Source organism: Oryza sativa, chromosome 7, assembly GCF_034140825.1.
Source record: "Oryza sativa Japonica Group chromosome 7, ASM3414082v1".
Taxonomy (NCBI): domain Eukaryota; kingdom Viridiplantae; phylum Streptophyta; class Magnoliopsida; order Poales; family Poaceae; genus Oryza; species Oryza sativa.
In genome coordinates, this window is record NC_089041.1 from 2,389,095 (window position 1) to 2,406,900 (window position 17,806).

Here is a 17,806-nt window from a genome sequence, read left to right on the forward strand (position 1 = left end):
GGGGGGGAAGGATGGGGACGCCGGAGGTGACGGCGACGGAGCGAGGCGGCTGGTGAACATGGATGCCCAGAAGCAGATCAGGATGGGTGATTCGCTACCAATTGTGCCGTCGGTGGCATTCATCAGGGTTCATCCGCAGGCTGAGGTAAGAAATCTGTGTTCTCGCGGTTGTTTATCATGCAGATTGGATGGGAAAATGACCTCTTTCCCTATGGCATGGATCCCTTCAGATAATCAGATTGCTCATATTGTTTCCCTGTGTTTGATTCTTCATACCTTTTTTTTTGTTTCTTTTTGTCAGCAGTGAAAGCAAACCAGGGGACTATATGTGCATTGGAGGGTGAAGCTTGGTGAGATGCATTCATCTGTATTAGGACGTGCGTGTTCCCTTTGTGTTTGTTACAGTAGTTTATATAGGATTTGGAATAAAAAAGGGGACAGTTTTATGTGCAGGGGTGCTTTTGGCTGCGGGGTGTCCTTGTTCCCAAATTCGATGGGCACAGTTGTCTGGACCATGTCAAAATCGCCACAACCAACATCTTGGTTGTGCTACAATGCATCTGCATTGCGATTGGGCATCTACTGGAAAAGAACTGGTAGGTCAATGAATCCATTACCGTGCTTGTCTTGCAAGGATAGTTCTCTCGCGTTTGCACTCCAGGTGTTTGTAGTTTTTCCTTACGGAAGGGTAGTTTCGATTCTGCTCCATGGCTTGCAGGGGTTGATCACTAGAGGTGTGCTTCATGCTTGTCAGTGCTGGGAAGAAAATTCACACATTCCTGTCATCCTGTGTCTGGTGAGGACCTCTTCTTCATCTATTACTTCCACTGATCAGTCTTCAATTCTGGGCAAACTTTCTATGTACCAATAGTTCGTGTAGTTAGCTCCCAACCAAAGTGGAATTTGGTTTCTGTTCTGTACAGGAAAACAAGGTGACAATGTGACATGTCTTAGTTTAACTTGGTTTTGGCTAATTTAATCTTGACAACGAAATGCACTGTAGTAGGAATCACTTGAGAAATTCATGTATTTCATATATACACATGATGAAACTATTTTTTGCAGTTGTGTAAGATTTTTTTTTATCTCTGAATTTATCAAAGCCATATTTTTAGAACTTTCTCAAACCCATGTAATTTCTGAATGTGAAGGTCCACTTATTGAAATGGATGGATTAGTCAACTACCCACCCATTCCCATAAAACTGTACTAAAAAATAGATTAAACAATCTTGACTGCCCTGTCCCAAAACAATTTTTTCCCCCTGAAATACAGACTTAAAAGGATTGCATCACAGTACTATCTGGAGCGCTTTTAAATTTAGAGGACTTAGGTGCTGAGTGCCAAGTGCTGGATGCGAGTAAGCTTGATCATTTAGATTATTTAGAGAATCAGCATCCTTACTCCTGCAGTAACTGAATTCTAATGTGAATTTCCAGTGTTTTCTTTGGATTAGCTAATAACATAAACTTTTAGTTGAAATATATATATCTTTGAAATCACTGGTAGAATATTTGTTTCATTGTAGCCATCTAACCTTTTTCTCAATGAATTGTATCAGTAGTTTTCTAACCTTTTTCTCAAACTTGTACATGAATATATTTTTTTTCCTGGTGAAATTTCTGAGGCCAATCTTTCTGATCTATAGTTTGGCTGCCTTTCTATCAGACGCCTTAGATTAAACTCATGGTTGAAGAATTCCTCTGAGAAATTCAGTCACAGATCTTACAGGCTATTTTATTGGCTGTAATTTATGTACCTTTGGTCTCCATTGTATCCTGATGAATTGAGAGGCTGCATCCAAGGGTAAAATGCGATTATGTGCATTGTGGTAGTGATCATGCTGCATTCCAGGTTATGTTGGCTTGATGAATTCATTACTATCAATGTATGTAACCTCACCTCTATATCTCCTTTTCTTTTTCTCATTTTCCCCTTAATCATGTAACGTTCTAACTTATTATTTCTATCAACTAAATGGCTATAAGGTACGGCTGCTGTACCTTCTTATGTTAAGAAAATCATTTTGAGTACCTTCAAAGGACACACAAAATAGGATCAAGTTTATATTAACAAGAGAGTTACATGTGTAGGTAAATCATGTGTTTTATTAAACAGACATCCGTTGAAGGATCATTCGACAAGTTGACAGAGAAAGAACATACCATCCTCTATTATTAATAGACAACATAAGTTATTTACTATTTTTCTGCTACTTTACTAAATGGGAAATTTTGTTTTACGAAACTTGTATATCTTACCCAACATCCTATTAAAACCGTCACACTTCAATCAATCAATGTAAAATCCAACATTGTTGCAGCTAGGTTGACAGTCAGATATTAGCATATTACTATTTCTGTGCATCCCTCTACAGAATCTAATTACATCCGTGAAATCTGATAGGCCGGATACTATTAAAGGCCACAAGATGTTCCATTCATGCCCCAACATCTCCCTCCAACTCTATTTCCTAGCGAAGATTACCCAAAGGTAAATACGCAGCTTTACAATATCAGTTGCAATGAGTTGACTAATTAATGATTGTTGAGGTTTTGAGCTTTTCTTGCTTTGTTGTTTGGTTTTGTGCTCTTTTGCATCATCAGTCTGTGTGAATGATGCAATATGGAAGATGTATTTCAGCGACTTGCTTCCACTATCACTGTAGATGACGATGATGTCATGATGGCAACTAACATTCTAAACGAACTTGTTTAGTACATCCGTGAAAGATAACGGAGCACCATCTTCAGGGTCCAGACCAGTAGTTCGATTTCTTCAAGAATCCTGAATGTAGTTAGATTTCTATACATATCCCACCAAGCTCTAAACATGCCATTGTTTAAAACATATTTTCAGACATAGGAAGCCTGCTCTAGCTGCTTTAATACTGCTGTACACCCAGCAGCTAGGGCAAGTGTAATCTTCCAAGCAGTCATCAGCAGAGTATAAATCCTTCCTGTTACACTGAAAATATGAACGGATCTGCACATTTCGTTAACTCAAAAGTATGAAAAAGTTACTCATATGCTAACTGAAGTATTGATCCAAACTAAAGTTACCAAAGCAGCGAAAAGCCGAAAACATAAGAAAAGCTTAGTGGCCCATTGGAGACAAATCAATAGAGCACACAAGAAGCATGTTACCATGGACATGTTCAATAGGCACCAAACATGCTATATATCCGTATATGGTATCCTCAAGTACTATCATCCTAAAATCTAGGTTGCTATCTATTGTTATGAATAAGAAGCTAAAAAACCAGTGCAAGCAGAAAAGCTTGAGTCGGACCATTTTTTAGAAAAGTTTAGTGTTCATGCTCTTCTATAATAGTTCTGTAAAAAAAATACTATTTTTTCCCTGACAAACTCTTATAATCTCAAATTAATCAGTTCAACCAGTATTGAACTCCCAAATTAATGAGCCCGACTGGATATCTTACTGAACAGAACAAAAAAAAAAATGCATTAGATGCTCAAATGCTTGAGATTTCCATCATGTCATTCATCATGAAATTCCCTCTTCCAATACATGCAATGGCAAAAGCAGTGAAAGAACAACTATACAGGACAGTACCTGATAGGATGAGGAAGAATAATTATCAACTGACTGGAAGGCGGCCAACGTTTGAGGTGGAAGAGTTGTCTTATTCAAATAAGACAGTGTTTCTTCAGTCTGATCAGAAGTTCAGAATGCATTACTAACCATTTTTTTTCAGAAAATTAGTTTGTCCAATCAAGCATTTAGAGGCCTAATGGCTAATTGACCCCTTTCATGGGACTGGACAAAAATCTAACCAAAAAGAAATTATCACTTTAATCCATTTTATATTCCTCCCAATGAACATCATGCATGACTCCAAAGGTTCCAGCATCCATTCCATTTCAATTTCAGAGATTATAACCAGAATATGAGATATAGCTTTATGCAACGAGAAGACACAGCAGAATAGCCTACCAAGACACCGGGTTGGGTAGTTGGCGAACATGGCCATGGCAGTGCTCTCACTGTCGGGAATGATTAGCGAGTCGAGCCCCTGGAGCCCTAGAAGCTGTGTCAGCTTCACCACCTCCACCCCCTCACCTCGATCCTCCTCAGCGCTGCACCCACCGGCCACAACCGTATAAAGCCATCAATAACCCAAGCACGCAGCATCAAAGCAAACCATACCGACCATGCTCGTTGTAGGAGACATGGGCGTTGGACTTGAGGCGGAGCGCAGGAACAGACGCCAACGCCGATGGAGACCTTCACAGAGAGGGATCGGAGGAGCGTCGTGGGACGGACGGGGATGCGGTGACCCGTCTTGGTCCGAGCAAAGCGCACGGTGAGGACCATTGGCTAGGGCCTGCAGATCATCAGTGAGGACCCGTTGGCTGGGACGCGTGATGAATCAATGAGGAGGGCTGGCGCGGCAGATCAGAGCGGATCCCACTCTGTCGGTGGTGTTGCTGTTGGAGTTAATTTATTTCTAGAACATACCAGCCTACTCTCTAACCCTCTCTACTACTCGTGAAACTAAAGTCAAGGTTGAAGTCCTTGCTCTGTAAATTTTCTAGAACAGTGTAGTGTGTAGACATGCATGATGTGATTTTACAGTAGTACTAGTACCAGTGAAGTTTGACAATGTAGTAGTACTACAAGTCTCTAGCTAGGTCCTGAAGCTTCCTACATGTCGGTTTATCAAGCCTATAAATAGAAAGCCAGTGCATGTGTATAGACTGATGATGGTGTGCTGCCCAACGTACAAGCAAGTGTACTGTTCAGCCCTCAAGCAAGCAAGTAAAGAAACCAGTTAAAACTAGCACAAGCTTCTCTGCTCCTCTTCTCTGATCCCCTGCTTAGGAAATATTTAGCACCAACAACTGGTATCAGAGCGCCCAGGTTCGAGTAGGGCGTGACGGAGTAGCACGGCGTATCGGTATTGTCAATTGAAGCTACAAGTATGGCTTCAAGTTCGGGCGCCACAATGGCGCAGTCTATGGTTCCTGTATTTGCAGGAGAAAATTATGATATATGGAGCATCAAGATGCGGACGCTGCTGCTATCTCAAGGATTGTGGGATATTGTTGAGAATGGCTATCAAGAGTATTCCGCTGGAGAAACTCTTACGGCGGAACAGAAAAAGTCTTTGGCAGAGGATCGGATGTCGGACGCCAAGGCCTTGTTCTTGATCCAACAAGGAGTTGCGGAAAGTCTATTTCCGCGTATTATTGGCGCCAAGAAATCCAAGGAAGCATGGGACAAGTTGAAGGAGGAGTTTCAAGGATCTCAGAAGGTACTTGCGGTGAAGCTTCAAACCTTGAGAAGACAATTTCAGAATTTGCTAATGAAGGAGTCAGAGAAGGTAAAAGACTATTTCTCAAGAGTTATTGAGATCGTTAATCAGATGCGCCTCTATGGTGAAGATATAAACGACCAGAAGGTTGTGGAGAAAATTTTAATCAGTCTGCCTGAAAAATACGAGTACATTGTTGCTGCTATTGAGGAGTCGAAAGACTTGTCGACTCTCACAATTCAGCAACTAATGAGCTCGTTGGAATCTCACGAAGAAAGAAAGCTTCAGCGCGAAGGGAGCTCTATTGAAAATGCATTTCAGTCAAAGTTGAGCTTCAGGCCTCAAAACTCAAGGTTTCGCGGAAATTTTCAAAAAAATGGATTTCCAATGCGAGACCGTGGTTATTTTCAGAAAAATGGCTTTTCCAGGCAGAAGGAAGATGGTCAAGAGAGAAGAGAAAAAGGTACGTCCAGTTCAAATTTGTGGTGTGACATTTGCCAAAAATCTAGTCATACTACAGATATGTGTTGGAAGAAAATGACCTGCAACAAGTGCAAAAGAAAGGGCCATATTGCAAAATATTGCAGAACTCGAGAAATTAATCGGGCTAATTTTTCACAAGAAAAGGAAAAATCTGAAGAAATGGTTTTCTCTTGCCATACTGCTCAAGAAGAAAAAGATGATGTTTGGGTTATTGACAGTGGTTGTACAAACCATATGGCCGCTGATCCAAATTTATTTCGAGAAATGGATTCATCGTATCATGCAAAGATCCACATGGGAAATGGCTCTATAGCCCAAAGTGAAGGCAAAGGTACGGTTGCTGTTCAAACAGCAGACGGTCCAAAATTTATAAAAGATGTTTTGTTGGTACCCGATTTAAAGCAAAATTTGCTAAGTATTGGGCAGCTTCTAGAACACGGGTACGCGGTTTATTTTGAAGATTTTTCTTGCAAAATATTGGACCGTAAAAATAATCGTCTGGTCGCTAAAATAAATATGGAGAAGAATAGAAATTTTCTATTAAGGATGAATCATACAACTCAAATGGCTCTCAGAAGTGAAGTTGATATTTCCGATTTATGGCACAAAAGAATGGGTCATCTTAATTACAGAGCATTGAAGCTACTCAGGACAAAAGGTATGGTTCAAGGCCTTCCATTTATTACTCTCAAGTCTGACCCATGTGAAGGTTGTGTATTTGGAAAACAAATCCGGGCTTCTTTCCCACACAGTGGAGCTTGGAGAGCAAGTGCACCATTCGAACTAGTGCACACTGATATAGTTGGTAAAGTGCCAACAATGTCAGAAGGAGGAAATTGGTACTTTATCACATTTATTGATGATTATACAAGAATGATCTGGGTATATTTTCTAAAAGAAAAATCTGCAGCCCTGGAGACATTCAAAAAATTCAAGGTCATGGTGGAAAATCAGAGTAATCGAAAAATTAAAGTATTGCGCAGTGATCAAGGAGGAGAATATATCTCAAAAGAATTTGAGAAATATTGTGAAAATGCTGGCATCCGAAGACAGCTGACGACAGGCTATAGTGCGCAACAAAATGGAGTTGCAGAACGGAAAAATCGGACGATCAATGATATGGCCAATTCTATGCTCCAAGACAAAGGTATGCCTAAATCTTTCTGGGCTGAAGCAGTTAATACTGCAGTTTATATTTTAAATAGAAGTCCTACCAAGGCAGTACCAAACCGTACACCTTTTGAAGCTTGGTATGGTAAAAAGCCTGTCATTGGTCATATGAGAGTATTTGGTTGCATTTGCTATGCTCAAGTGCCAGCACAAAAGAGAGTAAAATTTGATAATAAAAGTGATCGGTGCATATTTGTTGGCTATGCTGATGGTATCAAAGGCTATAGACTTTATAATTTGGAGAAAAAGAAAATTATCATTAGCAGAGATGTGATTTTTGATGAGAGTGCTACATGGAACTGGAAGTCTCCAGAAGCCTCTAGTACTCCATTATTGCCAACCACTACCATCACACTAGGCCAACCACATATGCATGGCACTCATGAAGTGGAAGATCATACTCCAAGTCCACAGCCATCAAGTCCAATGTCAAGCTCAAGTGCTAGTTCAGATTCAAGCCCGAGCAGTGAAGAGCAAATTTCTACACCGGAATCAGCTCCAAGACGGGTAAGAAGTATGGTTGAATTATTAGAATCTACTTCTCAACAAAGAGGGTCAGAACAACATGAATTTTGCAATTATTCAGTTGTTGAGCCACAAAGTTTCCAAGAAGCAGAAAAACATGATAATTGGATAAAGGCCATGGAAGATGAGATTCATATGATTGAGAAAAATAATACATGGGAGTTGGTTGATCGTCCTAGGGACAGAGAAGTTATTGGAGTTAAGTGGGTTTATAAGACAAAATTAAATCCAGATGGCTCAGTTCAGAAATACAAGGCAAGACTTGTGGCAAAAGGCTTTAAGCAAAAGCCTGGGATTGATTATTATGAGACATATGCTCCTGTTGCCAGGCTAGAGACAATTCGTACCATAATTGCTCTAGCAGCTCAAAAGAGGTGGAAGATATATCAACTTGATGTTAAATCGGCTTTCTTAAATGGTTATCTTGATGAAGAAATCTATGTTGAACAACCTGAAGGGTTTTCAGTCCAAGGGGGAGAAAATAAGGTATTCAGACTCAAGAAGGCTTTATATGGATTAAAGCAAGCGCCTAGAGCGTGGTATAGTCAAATTGACAAGTACTTTATTCAGAAAGGATTTGCCAAGAGCATAAGTGAGCCTACTCTATATGTCAACAAAACAGGTACGGATATCCTAATCGTCTCACTCTATGTTGACGATTTGATATATACTGGCAATAGTGAGAAGATGATGCAAGACTTTAAAAAAGATATGATGCATACATATGAAATGAGTGATCTGGGCTTGCTCCACTATTTTCTCGGTATGGAAGTGCATCAAAGTGATGAAGGAATATTTATATCACAAAGGAAATATGCTGAAAATATTCTGAAGAAATTTAAGATGGATAACTGCAAGTCAGTTACAACCCCCTTGTTGTCAAATGAAAAGCAAAAGGCTAGAGATGGAGCTGATAAGGCAGATCCAACAATTTACAGAAGCTTAGTTGGAAGTTTATTATATTTGACCGCAACACGACCGGATATTATGTTTGCGGCAAGTTTATTATCAAGATATATGTCTAGCCCAAGTCAATTAAATTTTACCGCTGCAAAGAGAGTTTTGCGGTATATCAAAGGGACCGCAGATTATGGTATATGGTATAAGCCAGTTAAAGAATCAAAATTAATTGGCTACACGGACAGTGACTGGGCTGGATGTCTTGACGATATGAAGAGCACATCAGGCTACGCTTTCTCACTTGGTTCAGGTATGTGCTCCTGGTCTACAAAAAAACAAAATATTGTCGCTTTATCTTCAGCCGAAGCAGAATATGTAGCAGCATCAAAAGCTGTTTCACAAGTTGTTTGGTTGAGGAGAATTATGGAAGATCTGGGCGAGAAGCAATATCAACCTACTACAATTTATTGCGACAGTAAGTCTGCAATTGCGATCAGCGAAAATCCAGTCAGTCATGACAGGACAAAACATATTGCTATCAAGTATCATTATATCCGGGAAGCAGTTGATCGCTAGGAAGTTAAATTGGAATTTTGCCGAACTGATGAGCAGTTGGCAGATATATTTACCAAGGCTTTATCCAAAGAAAAATTTATCCGCGACAGAGAGCTCATCGGAGTTTGCAAGAAATAAATTAAGGGGGAGTTTGTTGGAGTTAATTTATTTCTAGAACATACCAGCCTACTCTCTAACCCTCTCTACTACTCGTGAAACTAAAGTCAAGGTTGAAGTCCTTGCTCTGTAAATTTTCTAGAACAGTGTAGTGTGTAGACATGCATGATGTGATTTTACAGTAGTACTAGTACCAGTGAAGTTTGACAATGTAGTAGTACTATAAGTCTCTAGCTAGGTCCTGAAGCTTCCTACATGTCGGTTTATCAAGCCTATAAATAGAAAGCCAGTGCATGTGTATAGACTGATGATGGTGTGCTGCCCAACGTACAAGCAAGTGTACTGTTCAGCCCTCAAGCAAGCAAGTAAAGAAACCAGTTAAAACTAGCACAAGCTTCTCTGCTCCTCTTCTCTGATCCCCTGCTTAGGAAATATTTAGCACCAACAGTTGCGAGTCACCGCAAGGTTGGCATCGATCTGGAGGCGTGATTCGACGGTGGCGCGATGGTGGGGCGTCAGCGGTGTGTGAGTCATGGCGCGATCGGCGTGAAGGCGCCGTCGGCGACATTGATTTGGAGTCGTGAATCGACGGGGTGCGATGGCGGCATCACGTGAGATGGTGGGGGCATCGGAATCAACGGCGGCGGCGGCATTGATCTGGAGGCGGGAATAGATGGCGGCGCGATGGCGTGGCCCATCATTTCTTTCAGTTTTTCTAATCTTTATTCAGCTATTTTTGATTCGGGAAGGATTGGGAGGTTTTGCCGCTGATCTCTACCATTGCTTTCTGCTTTCTGTTTTTCTGGATTCAGAGTCCATGGAGATGAATGTGCAGGCGAGGTACTAACCCTGATAAGGAGATACTGTAGATCCTGCAAGCTGAATCCAAGTCCATGCTGGTAATGACTTTTTGAATCTCCAGTTTTTGTTTCAATCGATTTTGCTTCCATGCAAGCACATACATGTATATGTATCTGTACTTACGTATCAAGATAGAAATATACTAGTTCTTTTAGATGGGGCTTGCGTGTTGAGGCTGTAGATAAGTTTTTATGTTGCTCCATGTATGAGATGATTGATGCATGAACAAGTATTTGTCGGAGGAATGAAAACAAAGTTCTCAGTTGTATTGAGAAAAAGAACTTTGTTTTTGAGATTGTGCTGACTATTCATAATTTTGGAGCTCTTTTTTTTTTCCTGTGAATGGAGCTCCTGATTGTGTCAATGGTTTCTTTCTAAATTTCCTGAAGAGCTTGCAGGATGTGAACCTGTTGGTCTCTATCTGACATTCTTTTTTGGCGAGTTCCAGTTTTTTGTTTCCTTCTCAACAAAAAAGCGCTACTGCATAAACTTATATAAGTTGTTAAAAACTATAATATCGAAGTTCTGCACATGCATGCATACCCAGGACTTCTAATAAAATTCTCAAGGGATGATATGTAGTCCTTTTTTACTAAAACAAAACTAGTCCAGAGAACATACATCAATAATAGGCACCTATATTTTTCTCTCTTTTTCTAACTAGCATTGTTGTGCCCTTCTAGAGAAATCTGACATTTTTGTTGTAACGAGGAAGTAGACTACAGTTTCAGCTGAAGGAGCTGCCATTTGTTTGTGGAAGCTTTTTTGAGATGGTTCAGTTCTTAGGTGAGGATGGCCAGGGAGGCAACTTTTTTTTTTTTTACATTTTTTGAATTCTAATTAGGGCCATCTTTGTCTAGGCTTGTAAGTTTGTCTTTTAAGCTGAAAAGTCTAAGCCTAAACATACTGCCAGCTTTTTCATTTGGCTTTTTTAAGCTATAAGCCACTCTTAGGCTCTGTTCGGGAGTGAGGGTTGGGAACCCTCACTCTCCGGCACGTAAAACGAAGCAGCGTTTAGCACGTGATTAATTAAGTTTTAGCTAATTTTTTTTTCAAAAATAGATTATATGATTTTTTAAAGCAACTTTTATATATAAACTTTTTGCAAAAAATACACCGTTTAGTAGTTTGAAAAGCGTGCGCTCGGAAAACGAGGAGGAGTTGGGAACTACTCCTAACGAACGCAGCCTTACACTATTAAGCCAAAAGCTACGTTAGAGTAGCTTTTTAGGCTTATGTGGAGTGGGTGTTACGCGTCCATATATCCAAAGTGACAAGTCAAAACTTTTCACCTAGAACTAAACAAAACTTTTCACCTAGAACTAAATAAGGCCCTAAGCCTAGTGACGTTAACTCAGTATTTGCATGCGTAAAAGTACGCCATTTTCTCCATAAGCCTAGTGACACGTGTCAGCATAATAAAGGAGGCCGGCTCAGGACCAATTAGCTTGCGGGGTGACCCGCCAGCCTTAGAGCAAGGCTAATAATACAACCAGTTGCTTATTGTATAGATCCTTATAGTCTATCTCTCAGCTCACTTATATAGTGGTTAACTCTTCACTATAATAAATATATAGTTCACCTGTCTGTCTCACATATTTTCTTGGTTCCTATGCTTAAACTGGCTGTAAATTTACAGCCCGCTTCTTATCTCTCCTCTCCTCTCTCATCCACTAGCATTTAGCCTTTCTATAGTACTCTATTATACTTGCTCTTAGTAATATAGATAGATAGATATGTTTGTGTTTAAACAATAGGATTAAAGTAGGATTGTATAATTGTAATTAAAATTTTAATTAATTGATAAAAGTTAATAATGGCCGGTTAGAGCACCCGTAATGGTAAAGTAAGGTGCTCTTTATAAAACATGTACAACTCAGCAATAGAATAGATTAATAGTAAACCACCTCAATAGTATGTCTACATGGGTATCTATAGCTCTCTCATCCATTGCCTCGTTTTTCTCTATAGACTATCTCCAAGTTAGTAGATAGTTTTACTCGCTCTCTTCATTTAATCTCTTCCAAGTAGGAAAATATGCTGACATGAATCTCTTGTAGAGAGCCTATAGATAACCATTGCAGGTGCGCTTAGAGTTATACCATGGGGACAGGGGAGAGCCCATGGGCCAGAGAGAAGGTCGGTTTCCCAAACCAATACCAGCTCGGTATCGGATGGATTTATTCCGTTTTATAAGGGAGGGAAGGAAGTAAGGTACGATACGATACGATTCGGTGAGTCTGTGAAGAGGAACCGACCAAGCAAACCCTAGCCGCCGCCGCCGCCGCCTCCGCGTCCGCCTCCAGATCCGGCCGTCGGCATGGCGATGCGCGCTCTGGTCTCCAAGCTGAGGGTCCCCGCGGCTGCTTCCCGCCGGGCTCTTCCGCCGTTTCGATCCTTCTCCGCCGCCTCTCAGGTTCAATTCGATTCGTTCCCCTCCCCTCTTCCTCGCTTTTGCTGCTTGTTTCTGATGCGATCTGTTCATCTATTTCCCGTTCAATCACCATCCTTCTTGCGTGATTTAGTTCGCCTTATCTTCTATCTCACCATCATCTACCAGTTTTCGTACATGAATAAATTGGGGCTTTTTTATATTTAACTTTGAGCTGAACAAAACATTTTTTTTTGACATACTATCTATCTAAAGCCCCTAATCTTCTGCATATGATAGTCGCTATCCTGGCTGTTATCGTTAGTTTTATGATTAAACCGGTGCTTCAATTTAATGTTAGATCAGTACCTACACAGTGTTCCTTGCAGTGGTTTATTAATCATTAGTAGTAGTTGATTTGCGCCTGATATTACACCACCCGTCTGATTTTTCTCTCTATCATGCATCCAACTTTAGGATAAGGTTGGCGGAACTACTGCACGCGCTGCCGCTAAAGAAGGGACTCCAATTTCTGATAATAGCAGGTACGACGCAGATTCTTTGTTCTAGTTCAGCATTAGTTAGAATCAAATTTGCCGTTTTAATTTTCCCAAGCACACATGTTTTAACTCACAAACCTTTGGCTTCTCAACGACAGGAAGGTCGAGAAGTTCTACAGGAAGCTGCGATGGTATCAAGCCCTTGGCAACTTCCTTGGGTTCAACACTTCAGTTTATTTATTCTATCGCTACCACTACACCTAAGCTAAGGAGGAGCAAACTTAGTACTCTGATTGTCACTCTATTTATGTATCCATATACCACCTAAGTACTGAACACTCAATTGCATGTATGAGTACGTACTTAGTACTCTGATTGTCACTCTATTTATGTATCCATATGCCACCAAAGTACTGCACACGTACTCTCAATGGCATGTATGAGTAATGTTTGCATGTATGAGTACGAATGTTATCCATGTGGCCTTGAGCAGAAACATCTTGGAAAGTCGCAGGATTTATATGTCTCTGTTTTGCTTGCGTGCCTTGCTGGCGTTGTGGTGATCCGGTTAATTTGAGATGAAATGGGTATCAGATTAATTTGTGCGGTTGTGCTATTCCTCGACTGTCACTCGTGGCTGCTATTCCTCGACTGTCACCCGTGGCCGCCACGCTGTAGCGCCTGCGAACGACGAACGATGCGGCATCCGTCGGAGCTTTCCCGGTCGACGGTGACCCACACCGTTGCTGCGTGCTCCATGGCACAGGATCACCATGGTTCCAGGGTGTTTCTTCCTGTAAAACCGGCGTGCGGTCGCTGCGTGTATGTTCGTGGCCACCGGAGACGAGTTGCCGGAGCTGGCAGCCGAAATTTACGTGGCGTCACCCCCTATTATTTTTGATAGAACGAACGAGAGGTTTGTGTTTATCACATTTTTGAACAGCACATGGAGTCATAGGGTTCATTGAGTATCATACCTGTATCTCAAATCTCTCTATTTTTTTTTGGAATCTTGAAAAATGGCATAAAATTATATAGGAATTTCAGCTCATCAAGTTCACAACAATTTTATCAAGACTGGAGACCTAGCAACTATACTGTAGCATCATGCCAGTTTAGACCATTAAATATCTTTACAATGGCTGAAAATCTCGCTTAATCTGTAGTTTTCTTTGTTGGGTTCTCTGACTTCTCTCCCGAATGCCCTTTGTTCTTACCCCAGGTTTCCAACTCATCTTCCTTGTTTTTCGTGCGCACGCTTTTCAAACTACTAAACGATGTGTTTTTTTAAAAAAAAGTTTCTATATGAAAGTTGCTTAAAAAACATATTGATACTTTTTTTAAAAAAATTAAATAATACTTAGTTAATTACGCGCTAATGGACAATTCTAATTTCCGTGTCCGGTTGGAATCGGTGAGGATCGTCTCAATCAGATCCAACACCACGTAGCTCCCACCTCCCTCCGTTTCCTTTCCGTCTCCTCTTCATTCACGCGCTCCCTCCTCTCACCGCGCTCTACCTCGGCCATCTCTTTCAGCCGCCGCCATCACCGCCCCCGCCACCGCCCATCGTCCACGCCCACGCCCACGTCTTCTTCCACATGCGGCAGTGTTTCAGAGTGTGAGAGTGCGCGGGGGCTCCAGGAGGGCTCTCCATTTCCTGCTTGCCATCACTATCTTCTTTGACAGCGACTGCTGTCTTCTTCCTCATCTCCGTCGCATGCACGAGCAGCGTGGAGTAGGAGCACGCCACTGCCGTCCCCGATCCAGAGTGTAGCCACACCGACTATATTTTCCTTGTGGGCAGGGGCCTCTCCGAAGCACTCCATTGCTAGTCGCAGCCTCATCCCCTGATCCAGCTTGGGAATAACATCGGAGTGGGGTTGATGGCGCTGCCGCTGCCATCACCGTATTAGCCCAGGTGCGGATTCCTCCCTCCCTCTCTCCCTGATAATCACGACATTGATTGATTGATCCGATTGTTCCAGTCAACTTGGTGCAGGAATTAGTGCTGTTTGTGTTTGGTTTCCAACGCTTGTTTCAGAATGACATGTGCATTTGCAAGTACAGAGCCTACTCATTATTATTAGCCCGTGGTTTATTTGCAAATCTATTATGCAGTCTATATTGATAGTTATAGTGACTGAACAATCAAAACGAGTCATTGCAAGTGAGTAGTATTTATTTTCATCAGGTGAAGAAAAATCGCAGATAATATTACTAGATGTCAATGCCACGTTTTCATACTTGCATTCAGTCCCTGCACAGCTTCCCAGTGAAAAAACTCGCTAGCCAGGTTGAGGTGTTGTGCTCTTATCTACCCCCAGAAATACTAATCTAAGTGTTATCAAATTCCTTGAAATTATCGAACGTTCAAATAGAAGCTGGAGAACTAATGAAATTTCATCTTAGAATCCTGCAGGGTGGGAAGGTGCAGAAGTTGCTTTTTGGCATCTCCTTTCCCAAATAAATTATTTTCCTTTATGATATATCTCATAGGAAGATTGAGGAAATTACTATGACTGACAGACTGAATGAGTTCTACATCCCACCAAAAACTCAGATTGATTTATCCTATATCATAATTTACCGTATCTTGCAATTTAAGAATTCTTCTCATAAGTTCTATTTGTTTTACCTGAGCCTTTTTTTCTTGCTTACAGGAAAAATAAGTGCATTCGATTCTATTTCATTTACTGCCCGGCCTCCTCTGCCAAGTGACATTGTTTGGAATCCCGCTACTGGCCGCGACATATCTCTACTTCTTCAGATCCCATCACTGAAGGTAAGCCCCATTTCTCTTTTTCTTTTTCTCTTGGATTTTGTGATATAAAATGGAAATGGTTGTGGATCTGTGACATATATGTCAATTTAGAGGTATGTGGTGTCACATTTGTTTTGTAGATCCATCTTCATTCACTTTATTTATTCCGATCAAAAAATGATCAAAATAGCCTGAAAATGACCATTGGTTAGCAGATTTGTTGTACACAATATAGACATTTTTTTTTTAGAAATTTCGAATTCTCTGATTCTTGTAGATAATTTTATTTTTCCTCAGATCGAGCATGCTGGTTTCAGAAAATAATCAACAATGGTGCTTGCCTATTAATTTATGTCTACGTCACCTGTGAGTTTTTGATTATTAGACTGATCTAAGTCACTCTTTTGAAAATGATTGGAGTGTGTTTTACAGCATCCTACCTGAATTTCCTGTTCTGCAATATGGCGAGTCGACTGGAGGCTTAAGAACCACGAGTTGTTGCTGAATTATAATTGTACTTCACAGATCCCAGGCAATAGTAGATCAATGTTTAGGACATGAACATTTGACCATGATGTCATTTTATTGTAATTGTACTTCATAGATCTGTTGAGCATTCATTTAGATTATGGTGTCATTTGATTTTCCAAGAACTGGTAATGTTGATTTTTAAGTGAATTTTGTCTAATTGATCAAGATTTGCTTTGTGCAGGTTTGGGCCTACAATTGCCATGCTTTACAGGGAGCTTCAAGATCATGAGACCTTGGATTCTCAAGAATCGATCCATGAAGCTGAAGAACACCAGCACAGGTAATTGAATTTCTAGCTGGGGAACTCACAGATTCAGTGAAATAATTTTAGGCTAAGCATGTGGTTTTTAAGTGTTCACATTTTCAGAATCGGCTGATCGGTGGGCTTCTAAAGGATTGGCAAGATAAAGTTAAGCGCTATACACTATGGTTATGTCTTTGTTGACACCAAGCTTACATTTTGATAAGGTATAAGCTATAGTGCAATCAGCACAATGTCAACACAAACATGAGCTTAGACTTATTTAGGGTGTATGGCTCTTGCATACTTGCCAAATAAATTAACAAATATCTCCCTAGATATATCGCCGTCTTTTGTTGTTTGCTTTATTTTACCAAATATTTTCATAGTGTTGGCACGGGCATATATTTTTAAAAGTAAAAGTAGTCTCACATCTGTGTGAAACATTATCAATGAGATTGAGTGAAAGTTATTCAAGCTACATTATTTCATTTACTCCTTCCTACAATCAACATGAATACAGATTCATGTGTGTGAGACCAGCTGCCAGATGGTGTCAACCGTCAAGAGATCATATATATGTTCCATGACTTCCATGAAATCAATGGTGAAAACAACATGATCTTTTGATAATCGTCAATGAGTCATGCGTCTGATATTGTGTGAAGGTTGTCCTTATCAAGGTAGTAAGAGCTGTTAGCATTATTTCATCTTCTATGCAACTCTGCTAAAGCAGTAAAAATATTTTTCTTCAATGTAAGCCCACGACTATGGTGGCTCAAATTTGGTATATGAGGATAAACATGTTATTAAATGAAACCCTTTTTACTTCCAAAAGATTTGATTGCGGGAACGGATCCATATTATGGGAAAAACTAAGGACATATTTGTTTTTCTCCAAAATCAACTCGTGATTGAAATTATGCTGGTATTGATCGTATTGTTGTTTTCATGTCGTTGGTTGGCAAATTCGCAGAAAAATTATCTGCTTTTCTTAATTGATCATGGCTGCTTCAAATAAAATTATGTCGGCTCATGTATTTTTTTTACATGAGGTCCAAGTAAATAATCCTAAATATAAGCCGATGCTACAAGTCAACTAAAAAGAATTTGATGTGTAATATTGTCTGTTGAATTTGTGTTTATACAATAATTTCTTAAATATATCGGGTATTATTAGGATTTAGATGATTTCTAAATATACAAAAGTTGGAATGTTATTTTACACACATGGCTATGCAATTATTAGTTAAGATAACTCTATGTGTTCTTTCCATGTGAATCTTAATATAACATTATATACTTCATTGTCAAAATATAACTAAATATTACCGTAGTGTTAGCGCGGGCAAATTAATAGTACCCTATACTAATCCACCAACTGCGTCTTACATCTTATTCCTCATTGATTGGTTAGGATCGGATCCAACGACTCAGGTTGCTTCCACCTTCTCCCCCTAATCCATGATCTCTCTCCCTAATCTTTCCCCTAACGGCACCCCGCCGCATT

General features: G+C 40.3%; 1 protein-coding gene and 1 long non-coding RNA gene across 2 annotated transcripts; both read left to right on the forward strand.

The window, feature by feature from the left end:
• The first annotated feature begins 447 nt into the window (after positions 1–447).
• LOC112939719 (uncharacterized) lies at positions 448–10,167 on the forward strand. The gene is made up of 5 exons (XR_003243575.2): positions 448–596; positions 719–796; positions 1,669–1,888; positions 2,407–2,493; positions 9,841–10,167. It is a non-coding gene; the product is annotated as an uncharacterized lncRNA (long non-coding RNA).
• A 1,943-nt stretch (positions 10,168–12,110) lies between these two features.
• On the forward strand, positions 12,111–13,282 carry LOC4342393 (uncharacterized). Its single transcript, XM_015790745.3, has 3 exons — positions 12,111–12,305; positions 12,738–12,805; positions 12,919–13,282. Exons 1-3 carry the CDS (start codon positions 12,210–12,212, stop codon positions 13,022–13,024), a joined length of 270 nt encoding a protein of 89 aa, XP_015646231.1. The 5' UTR covers positions 12,111–12,209; the 3' UTR covers positions 13,025–13,282.
• Positions 13,283–17,806: the final 4,524 nt, after the last annotated feature.

Excerpts from the sequence above, each read along its gene's own strand:
- LOC4342393 (XM_015790745.3), top strand. The coding sequence starts at position 12,210 with ATGGCGATGCGCGCTCTGGTCTCCAAGCTGAGGGTCCCCGCGGCTGCT. Across the intron at positions 12,306-12,737 it reads CCTTCTCCGCCGCCTCTCAG|GATAAGGTTGGCGGAACTAC; the intron begins GTTCAATTCGAT and ends ATCCAACTTTAG. Across the intron at positions 12,806-12,918 it reads CCAATTTCTGATAATAGCAG|GAAGGTCGAGAAGTTCTACA; the intron begins GTACGACGCAGA and ends TCTCAACGACAG.